General features: G+C 68.5%; 1 protein-coding gene across 2 annotated transcripts in view; it reads right to left on the minus strand.

Annotated features, from left to right (window-relative positions):
- The window catches only part of ZNF423 (zinc finger protein 423), a 172,613-nt gene extending 164,673 nt beyond the window's left edge, over nucleotides 1-7,940 (minus strand). For both annotated transcript variants that reach the window (XM_084905458.1, XM_084905457.1), the window contains exon 1: nucleotides 7,793-7,940. In XM_084905458.1, coding sequence (XP_084761584.1) covers nucleotides 7,793-7,832 — 40 coding nt within the window. In that variant the 5' untranslated portion in view covers nucleotides 7,833-7,940. The remainder of the gene's footprint in view (nucleotides 1-7,792) is intronic.
- Nucleotides 7,941-11,094: the final 3,154 nt, after the last annotated feature.

Genomic DNA, 11,094 nt, shown 5'->3' on the forward strand with positions numbered 1-11,094 from the left:
GTGATCTCCAACTGCTGGTTTAGGCCGGATCCTGCAGTCCAACATCCCCCGAGGGCTCCTGGATTGTGAGGGCACAGGCCGGGCTGAGGGACCCCCCTCCCATGCACAAATTTCATGCACCAGGCCTCTAGTTTATATATATGTGTGTGTGTGTGTGTGTGTGTGTGTGTGTGTGTATATATATATATATATATATAGAGAGAGAGAGGGAGGGAGGGAGAGAGAGGGAGAGAACAGCCACCCTGACCGGGTTCAGCAAGGACCTGGCAGGCGTGGCTCTCTCAGGAGCAGGGCTTCACACACAGGGCTTGCCGGTCAGTCCCATGTCCAAGGGCGCCTGGGAAAGGCGCCGGGATCGCCTTGTAACTGGGATTGGCCATCGGCAACAGGAGAAGCGAGGGCTGCGCGGTTCTCCCGGGAGACCCCGCTGCCCCCGCACCGCGCCCTCCGGGACCCCACGTCCTCAGCGCCACGGCCGGCCCCTGGGCCTGCAAGGCTCATCCGCTCCCGAGAGCCGTGGTCGGCAAACAGCGGCTCGCGAGCCACATGTGGCTCTCTGGCCCCTGGAGTGTGGCTCTTCCACAAAACACCACGGCCTGGGCGAGTCTATTTTGAAGAAGTGGCGTTAGAAGAAGTTTAAGTTTAAAAAAAACTGGCTCTCCGAAGAAATCTCAATCCTTGTCCTGCTGACATTTGGCTCTGTGGACGGATGAGTTTGCCGACCACGGGCCTAGAACCAAGAGCGGCCTGCCAGGGTCCCTTCCCCCCAAGACCCCATCTGAACCCCAGGTTGAGGCCTACAGGTCATTTGGGGGGAAACCCTGAATGTGCCGACCCCGAGGACCCCAAACCAGAGAACAGCGCCCTGGGGAGCATCTCATCCACCCCGCAAGCTCGTCCGACGGGAGCCGTGTTCCGTCTCTCGCTGCCCTGGCCGCCACGGCGGTGAGAAGCTCTGACATGTGAACGGGGAGAAGACCCGCCGGTAACGCCATCGCCACCTCCGACTTCCTCCCTGGGACCCAGAGTGTGCTCGCCTCGCGACCACGGGGTGGGGTGGGGTGGGGGCCACCCAACAAAGGCCCAAAATCAAGGAGGAGGAGGAGGAGGAGGAGGAGGAGGAGGACAAGGAGGAGGAGGACGAGGAGGAGGAAGAGGAGGAGGAAGAGGAGGAGGACGAGGATGAGGATGAGGAGGAGGAGGAAGAGGACGAGGAGGAGGAGGAAGAGGAAGAGGAGGAAGAGGAGGAAGAGGAGGAGGCGGAGGAGGAGGAGGACGAGGAGGAGGAGGAGGAGGAGGAGGAGGACGAGGAGCAGGCGGAGGAGGAGGAGGAGGACAAGGAGGAGGAGGACAAGGAGGACGAGGAGGAGGACAGAAACCAAACACCACCACCACCACCGGAGGAAAACCGTGTCCCTGCGAGGAGGAGGCGCGCCGCGGCCTCGGACGCGCCGGTAACGGAGCCGCGTCTGTAATTGACTTCGCCGGTAGAACAACGGGCCGCCGACAAAGACGGTGCCGTGTTTGCACAGCCCGATCTATAACGCGGGAGCCCGCTGGCAGCCGGGCGGCCGCACAATAGCTTCCAGAGGGATATTACCGTCGCGCTTTCATTCCGACATCAATCAAGACAAAGAGCGCCCTTTCCGCAGACATGAAAACGGACCTTGTGGGAGGAGGTGGGTGGCGCGGGGCGCCCCGTGCAGGCGGGCGGCCCCGGGCAATCAGCTAATTGTGCTCCTCGGGCAGAGCGAGTGTTTGTATTTACCGCGGGCGCGGCCCGACCGTCCTCGGCGGCGCTGATCGCGGCGGGAAGCGGGAATCCCGAGGTTCCCTCCGCATCGCCCGGCTCCGCGCCGCCCTGGCTCTCCCACCGCAGGCCGGGGAGCCGGGGGGCCGGCGCCGAACACTTCATGCGGGTCAGAGCCCGTGCAGGCCGCCCGAGTCCATCCCGGGGGCAAGACGACTCTGGTGGCCCACGGACCTGTTTCTGCACAAAAAAAAGGCCCTTGCACGGGACGGGATTTTGCAGAAATTGTCAGATCCCTGAGGTTTCCTTTCCCCGGGCGGCCCACCGGCACGGAGCTGTGTCCCAGCTGCCCTTGCACTGCGGCTGCGCTGGGCCCGCACCTGAGGCGGGAGTCCCGCCCTCCGACACACACACACACACACACACACACACACACACACACATTCTCAAGACGTGGCCATGGCATTCTTTCAATGCCCAGTGGGCCATGGGCAAGGCGTGGCTCAGTGGTTAGAGTGGCTAGAAAAGTCACGGGTTCGGTTCTCGGTCAAGGGCACGTGCCTGGAGAGCAGGTCCGATCCTCTGGCCCTGGTCCAGGCACGTGCAGGAGGCAACCCATCAAGGTGTCTCTCGCTCACATCGATGCTTCTCTCTCGCTCTCTTTCTCTCCCCCCTCCCTCCTTTCCACTCTCCAAAAATCAATGGGGAAAATACCCCCAATGAGAATTAACAAACAAACACCCCAAAAACACGAGTGGACGGCGGACAAGGGGTGGGAAAGGGTACATCTATCCTCACCATGGCAACCAAAGAATTAACTAGCCCCCTCCCCCGCCACCTTGGTTAAAAGAACGAGGCCACTTGGAAAGCGGGCCCCCCTCTGCCTGCTCGCCATCCGCCAGTTCGGGGTGCCTGCAGGTGAGACCGGCGCCACTGACAGGCCAGGAGCTGGGAGGTCAGAGGTGCCAACGTTGGCGAGCCCTCATTACCCACACACTCCCCCAGCCCCGAAGTCACAGCCCCCGGCCCCACACGGGCCCAGCAGGCCGTGCCCGCGTCCTCCGGGCTGGCAGAGCCCTGGGCTAGGCGGCCGGAGGTCAAGGGCTGTTGCGGAGGAGGGTGGCGAGGACTCTCCGGGTCCAGCCGGGGGTCCCTCTGGGACTCAGAGCCAAGGGGCTCTGGGACATTGCCCTCCGGCCCCTCACAGACCCCCTGCCCCAAGCTACACAGGGGGTTCCGGCCCTCGGACACGGACCCCTGCCGCTGTGTCCATTTTTGTGCCCGGTCTGAACAGGGGGCGCTCCGTGTCCCCGCCAAAGGGGCGGGAATTCTGAAAGAAGAGGGAGCCGGCCCCCGGGCTCCCCGTCCTCCCTTCCGTCGCCACCCGGCAGCCTTTTCCCGGGCCCGGCAGCCGCCGCACGCCGGCCTCCGTGCGGGCCTCTGGCGTTTACACATCCAAATGAACAGTTAAGAGAAATCAATGCATCTAATTGCCAGACTATTAAATCCTGCATCAGGGGGAGAACACCGCCGCCACCAGCTTAGGAGTTGGCTACCGATACGGCAATTACTGCAACTTTCTATTCCCGGGCACCGGTCCCCGCCTCCAGCACCGGGGAGAGGCGCGCGGGGACTCCGCCGGCGCCCCCTTCTCCCCGCGGCACGCCGTGGCGGCGGGCGGGCGGGCCATGCCAGGGCTCCGGGTCCCACCGACGGCATGCCCACTGCCCGCAGGAGCGTCCCCCTGGGCACCCGACGGTCCAACGTCCAGCAGGGCCCCTGCCTGAGGCCTCCATTGCAGGGCCTACGGCATCTCCGCCAGGAAGCAGGTGGGGGATGCAAATGGCCGTCATTAGACAGCACGGTGGAGGGGGCGACAGGCCCTTCCCGGCTGGGAGTGGGGGGCTTCAGTGGGGGAGGAAGGAGGTGTTAAACATTGGGATTTAGGCGTCCACCGCCCCCACCCCCCGCAGGGAAAGCTGAGCGTCTGCGAAGGATCCGTCCTGCCCTTCCTGCAGGATCAGGTGCCTTTGGCCAAACCGACCTCGACAATTCACACTTGTCCGCGGCCGCAGCGGAGGGAGAGACCTGTAACCTCCCCACGCCTGTTTATTACATCTCAATCATTTCCATGGAAACGCACGCCGCCGCGCGAGCCCCGCGGGTCCCCGGTCCCCGGACCACCGCAGGCGTAGGAAGGTGGGCTTCGGAGGAGCCACGGGCTGGCAGGAGGGGGCGGGGGCCGGGGAGGGGAGGGGAGGGGTCCGCAGAGAAGGCACTGGGGGAGTTTGGGATGTTGGGACTGCAGGGGGATGATGCGTGGACACAGCCTCCCGGCTAATTAACATGAGTAACTGTAATTAACAGGCTGCTGCTAGACGGGAGCGTGGACGGGGGAAGCGTTCAGCGGAGGCTGGAGGGAGATGCATCCATTTCCCGTCCACAGGCACCACGGGCCCGAGGAGGCCAGGGTGGGTGCAGGGAGGCCGGGAGCCCGCACACGGACGGGTACGAGCGGCCGAAGTCACACCGGCGAGAGGGGAGGGGAGCAGGCCCGGATCGAGGCCAGGATGAATGGAGGGGACAAATGTTCCGTGCCACAGGGAAACACAAAACGGAGCGCCTGTGACGGGAGGGACGCCGCCCGGAGGCCTGACGGGTGTAACCTGCGTGGTTTGGGGTTGTTTTTGTTGTTTGTTTTTTTAAAATATATTTTATTGATTTTTTTTGCCGAGAAAAAGGGAGAGGGACAGAGAGTTAGAAACATCGATGGGAGAGAAACATTGATCAGCTGCCTCCTGCACAACCCCCTACTGGGGATGTGCCCGCAACCAAGGTCCATGCCCTTGACCTGAATCAAACCCGGGAACTTTCAGTCCCCAGGCCGACGCTCTATCCACCGAGCCACCCTGGCCAGGGCTTATTTTTTTTATTATTATCATCATTATTTTTAACCACAAGGCTTTGGATGAGCCTGCCCGCCCCACTGCCCTGCGCCCTTCCCTACTTGCTGGGCGACGCCATGGGCACTGAGTTTTCCAAAAAAAGGATGGATATCCCAGGAGACAAGGACCCCCCCTCCAGAAGGGAGGTTGCACCCGTGAGTGGGAAACACACAGCCCTCCCCCGCCCCGACTGCCCCCAAGCCTGTTTGATTTTCAACGCACAGAGCCTGTGCTTTCAAATCACACTTTCCGCGCGTCCGTTAGCCACGGCTCCACGTCCGCCTTTCCTCCCTGCCACGGGCTTTCCAGTTTCCGAGATCAATTGCAAATTACGGGCCTGCGCCTCCGGCAGCGGCTGTGCGGGCTGGGAGGCCCGCGGGCCGGGGCCTGGGCCCCCACGCCTGGCGGAGGCGCAGCCAGACAGAGCGCCGTGTAAGAGGCACTGCTGCTCCCCCAGAAAGCACCTCCGGCGTCTTCAAAGGTGAGGACCTGCAGTCTGAAAGGCCAGAGCGGAGCTGTCCGCACTCCGCACTCACTTTGAATATTGCTGGGGGGGGGGGGAACACACATTCCTGAAAAGCAGTGAATCCATCACCTGTGGCAACTCCTATCTGTCCGAGGCATCTTCTCCTTTCACTCCTCCCTGGTGAGCGCCGGGCTCTGCCCAGGTCACCCGGGAAACAGAATAAAACGCAGAACGGGAGAGGCTGGGTGGGAACACGCCGAGAGCCACCGAGAGAAGCAGAGGGGGTCGGACTCCAGGGGCAGAGGGGGCGCTGGGGGGCTGAGAGGCACAACACTCCCCCTCGATGCCCACCCCGGTCTGTCCCCCTCTGCGGTCTCCTCCCCGCCACCCCTGAGCGTGAGCCGTCCGAGAGACATCCCCGCGTGTGCGTGCGTGTGCGCGCACACGCATGCATTTAGAGCTGCCCTCGTTTGCCGCCACGTCAAGGCTCGCCCCACACGACACGGAAAACCGGCTCCTGAGTCTTCTCAGAGACACGCGAGGGGTTTCAGCGTGAAGTTCCCGCAACTCCGAGCCGCCCACCCATCTGATCCCCGCAGAGCGCTGCCTCTCCCGAGAGGAGGAGGCCGGGGCCCTGGCCGGTACCTCCGCGGTCAGAGCATCGTATGAGATGCCAAGGACGTGAGGCTCCGTCCCCTCTGCCCCCGGCAGGGTGCATGCACACACATGCACACGCACAGACACACACACAGACACACTCACACACACATACACACACACACACACACACACGAATTGACCAATGGGTGCAGACAGAAGTAGAACAACAAGTCCATGTTTCTCTCCCCGCCCCCCTCTCTCAATAAATACCGTTTTTGGAAATAAGTAAATAAAGGGCAGGAGGCGGCGGGGCAGCGAGGACAGACAGACGTAGGCACTCGCTGCCGCGTCTTTTATGAAAAGCCGCCTCCCGTACACAGATGTCACTCAATATCACTGCCGGGCGCTCCGGAATGACACGGTGCTCCCAGCCGGAGGTCCGGGGGCTCCGTTAGCCCTGGGGCCCCCCGAAGTGGCTCCCGGGCCCTGAGCGCTGAGCCAGAGAGAGGGGGAAAGAAACCCACGGTCACGTCCACCGCCTGCCGAGCCCTTCCAGTAGCAAAAGGACAGACATCTGCCCAGCTCCTGTCCTCCCCCCTTCTTGGGGTCTCTCTCCTGGTTTCCTCGTCCCCCAATCAGAGCACTCTCTGGACCTCAAACCTGTGGACCCGTCCAGGGGTGCCTGCCTGGGTGGGGGGGACCCAGACCCACTTTTCTCAAGGAAAAAGGGAGCAGGCGGAAGGCAGCCACCGAGCATGTGAGCTGAATCTGTCTGCTCTGAGGTGACAGGAGGGCCTGGCAGAGCGGCCACCACAGGGGACCCCCTGGGGCTGCAGAAGCAATGGCGGGGTCCCCCTGGCTGGGCTGCAGATCCCGCCCCGGCCCCTCCAGCCCGGAGGGAGAGGCTGGCAGGAAGAGCGCAGGGCCCGGCGCCGCTGGCTCGCTGGCTCGCAGGCCTCAGGAAATGAACTTTGCAGAGCGGAGCTGGCTCAGGCCAGAGGTCAGCAGGGGCACAGGGGAAGCCGAGGCCTCATGCCTCTGGGCTCCAGAGACCCGGCTGCTCTCCGCTCTCCGCTCTCTCCTCCATCATCGCCCGGGGCAGCCGGACACCCACTGAGGGGCTGGGATCGGGGACAAAGCGGCCAGCGAGACCTGGAGAGGCCGCCGGCCGCGGGGGGAGCGGAGCGCAGGGGAGGGGCCCGGGCAGCCACGGCCTCTCCGGGGGCCTGGGCTCTCCAAGGGCGCCCCGGTGCCAACAGAAAGCAAAGCCAGGAGGCGGCGGGGTGTGTGTGTGTCCTCACACGTGTGTGCACCCGGCTCCCACCCTGGAGGCTGGCCCGGGTGTGGGTGCGCGGGGCCGGGCCATGCGCCCTCCGCGGAGGAGCGCGCGGCGGGCTGACCTCCCCGGGGGCCGCGTCCCGCCAGCGCCGGCAGACAATGCGCTCCTGGCGGAGGCCGGGCCCGCGGCCGCGGCGGGAGCGGCAGGAAGTGGGGGGCCCGGGCCGGGCGCGCGGCGTGGCCGGGGGACACCCGGCGCCCTGGGCGCCCCGGCGGGGCCGATGGAAGGCGGCGGGGCCCGGGGCCGGGCCCGGGGAGGGAGAGAGAGGCCTCCGAGCCGCCGACCTCCGGCCGTCCCGCCTCCCCGCCGGCCCACCGCCGCCTCGGAGATTCGCAATCCCCGCCACGCCGGGCCCGCACCCCTTGATTGGCCACGCGGGTCCGGAGCCGGCGCGCAGGCGGCGGCGGGGGCCCCTCCGCGGCGCCCCGGGCCCGGCCCACCCCCGGCGGCGGCGCCCGGAGGGAGCGGGTCGGGGGGCCGGAGAGGGTCGTCCGGGCCGGAGAGGGTGACCACGGGCGCCCCTTCCGCCGCCGCCGCCGCCTCCGCCTCCCGCCGCGGCTCCCTCCTCCCCCGCCTCCGCCTCCTCCGCCGCCGCCTCCGCTCCTCCCCGCTCCCCGCGGCCCCGGCCGCCCGCCCGCCGGTCCCTCCTCCCGCCTCCCGCCCGCCCTCCGCCGCCGCCGGCCGCTGCTCACCTTTCACCGAGCGCGGCTTCGCCTGCTTCCGCCGGGACATGTCCGGGCTCCGCGCCGCCGCCCCGCCGCCGCGGGCAGCCCGCGCCCCTGCCCGGCGCCGCCGCTCGGAAACTTTCTTTCCCCGCAGCCGGGCCGGCGGCCGGGGAGCGGCCCGGGGCTCCGGGGCGGGGGCGGGGGCGGCCGGGGGCGCGCCGGGCCCTGCCTGTTGCAATGCGGCAGCCGGGGGCTCGCGGTCCCGGCGGCTCGCGTCCCGGCGGCGCGGGGAGTCCGGAGGCCACTCGGCTGAGCCGAGTTATGCAAAAAAAAAAAAAAAAAAAGCCGCCCCCCTCCTCCTCCTCCCACCCCCCGCCGGCCCCCGGCCCCTGCGGCCCCCTCCCTCCGCCCTCCCCGCCGCCGCCACCCTCGCCCTCCTCCCGCTCCCCCTGCTCCTCCGCCCCTCGCCGGGTTTTTGTGCAAAGTTTGCAGGCGTCCGGCCGCGCGGCCCGGCGCGGGCGCACAATGAGCCCTGCGAGGCGGGGGGCCGGGGCCAGGACCGAGGCCGGGGCCGGTGGAGGAGGCCGCAGGCGGCGGGAGTACGGAAGCTCAGCACCCCCCGGGGGGTGGGGGGAAGCCTTCGAATGATTCCTCCCGGCCTCACACACAAAAAATACAATCAATATGAGCGGCTCAAAAAAATTTTAAAAAATGCCCAAACGCCTGATGGATTGGGGGGGGGGGGGTCCCTCAACTCAGCCCACTTGGGGGCTGGAAGCGGCCGCCGTGGCCCAGCCGCCGCCGCTCGGGGGCCCGGCTCACGCCCCCTTCTCCGGCTGGAGGCTCCGTCCGGCGCCGGCCCCGGGGGGGAGGAGGAGGAGGAGGAGGAGGGGGAGGACGGGGCGCTCAGGCGGCGGCGGGCAGGCGCCCCCGAGCCCCGGGCATCGCTGCGGCCGCCGTGCTGCCCTCGGCCGCGGTGTCAGCGCGCGGCGCGCGCCCGGTGCCCGGGCCGGTGCCCAGCGGCCGGCCCGCTAGCCGCCTCCATGGGCCGGGCGCGCGGGGAAGGGGGCGGCGGCGGCCGCGGTGGCGGCGGCGGCGGCGGCGGAGGACGCGCAGGCGGCGCTGGCGGCGGCGGCGGCCGGGCTCCCGTCCTCCCGGGCGGCGGCGGCGGCGCCCCGGCTGCTCCGCGCTCCGGCCGGCGCCGGCCCGCCCGCCAGCCGCGCTCCGGTCTTCTTTGTGGCCGCCGGCTGCCCGCCTCCCGCGCCGGCTGCCGGGGCCGCAGTGCGGAGACACATAATAGAGCCGGGCTTGGCTGGAAGCGGAGCCGGTCCCAGCAGGAGGATGTGAGGCGCGGGGTCCCGGCGGGGGAGCGCTCTGATCCCGTGGGGCGCCCCGCGCGGCTCCGGCTCGGATCAGACGGAGAGAGGGCCAACAGCACCGAGCGATGGACGGCGCTGGAAATACAGCCCGGCCGCCCGCAAAACCCGGACCAAACCGGACCGCGGCCGCGGCGGCGGCGGAGGCGGCGGCGGCCCCCGCACCACCGCGCGCGGGGCGCCCACCCGGCCCCGGGGGAGGGGCGGCGGGAAGAAGCGGACACGGGCCCACGCGGTGTCACCCGTCCAGATGCAGCCGCGTCGCAAACTGCAAAAAGCGAGGGGCCGGGAGGCGGCGGGGGGGGGGGTGCAGGGGAAACTGGGGTGCATTGCCCACATGGCCGCCTCCGCGGATGACGCCGCACGGACAAGTGGTGCGTGGGCCTGGCAGTTCGCTCTCGGGTTCTGCCCACGGGTCCGCGTGGGGAGACCTTCGGGGCCCCACATCCACAGACTCCTGAGCAGCCTCGGGGCTAACTCCGTGCCCCCCAAAACCCGCGTTTGTAGGGTCCCCGCGCACTTGTTAGCTGAGACTGGAAAGGACCCGCTTGGCTGCAAAATGCAGCTGTGGCCCTGCCCCCCCACCCCCACTTCCCACCAAGTTCTGCCCCGGCCGCCAGGGGGCGCCTCGCCAGGTGCCATTCCACGTGGGACCCGCCGGGAGGGCGAAGTCGCCCCCAGGAGGCTCCCCTGCCCCGGTCTCTGCAGCCCCCCTCCCCCCAGCAGCGGGTGGCGCCCCCTGGGGCCGGTGGCCCCAAGCCGGGAGAGATCCATCCCGCGGATCGATCGGTCGCCCCGGGGAGAGGGCGGGCCGCGTCCCCGGGGAGACTCGTTACCCAGGGCAACCTCCCGCCTCCCGCCGGGGCCACCGGGCAGCGGCGCCGCCCCCTGCGCCCCGCCGGCCCCCGCCCCGGCCCTGCGCTCCCGCCGACCTGCTCCCCGCTCTGGGCCCGGGGCGCCGGCCGGGGCGGAGCTGCTGCCGGGGCGCAGGCCGCCCTGAACCCCGGGGGCGGGGGGACACCCTTGCGCTTTGACCCGCGAAACGCGACGCCGAGAGGGACACCTGGGTCCAGGGAGACCGAGAGCGAGGAGGGCCCCCCAGAGGCCGGGACGGAGAGGCCCCTTGGCTGGGGTCCCCCCCATCACCGCCCCCCAGAGGCCAGGACCGGGAGGTCCCCCATCACCGCCCTCCCAGCTCTCGCGCCTGAGCGTGTCCCCCACCTGGGCCTCCCCGGGGCTGGCTGGACGTGGGGGCGCCCCCCTCGGCTCCCGGAGGGCGGGTTGGGCCGAGAGGGGGCGCCAGGAGCCACCAGGGGAGGGCAGAGGCCGCGGCGCCGGGAGGGAGCCAGGAGGGAGGGGCCGCCTGCAGCTCCCGCCCCCGGCGGCCCTGGGATCGGGCCCGGAGGAGGCTGACAGGCGGCAGATGGCACCGCCGGGGGCGGCGGGCGGGGGTGGCCTGGCTCCGGGGTGCCCTCGCCGCGGGCTGCCTCTCCTGGAGGAGGGGGCGGAGGACGCCCCCCGCTGGCTCCCCTGGGGGCCGGAGCCTTCCCGTCCTGCCAGCCCGGCGGGAGCGGGGAGAGGGGTCGGACAAAGGGAGCTCAGTGGGAGGGGTGTGCTGGGGGAAGGGGTGGGGGCACAGGCTGGGAGACCCGCTGCGATGCCCTTTCCCACCCACCGGGAGCTCTAAAGACCAGAGGCCGGGGGTGGGGGAACAGGATGGGGGGGGGCGGGGACAGCCTCCCCGGGCCCAAGAGCACGAAGTTTTTGGACCCTTTGGGGGTGCAGTCCCACGTGTTGGCTCCCCCTCCCCCCACCCCCCGCCCCGGAGGACCTGGCTGCTGCCTCCCAGCTCAGGGGCTGCAGCTCTACCCCAGCTTTCTCTGAAGCTTGTTTCATTTTTTAACTCCTTCCAGAAAAAAAAATTAAAATTAAAATTAAAAAATGCTAGTTTAA

This window comes from Pipistrellus hanaki, assembly GCF_964339955.1.
Source record: "Pipistrellus hanaki genome assembly, chromosome: 15".
Taxonomy (NCBI): domain Eukaryota; kingdom Metazoa; phylum Chordata; class Mammalia; order Chiroptera; family Vespertilionidae; genus Pipistrellus; species Pipistrellus hanaki.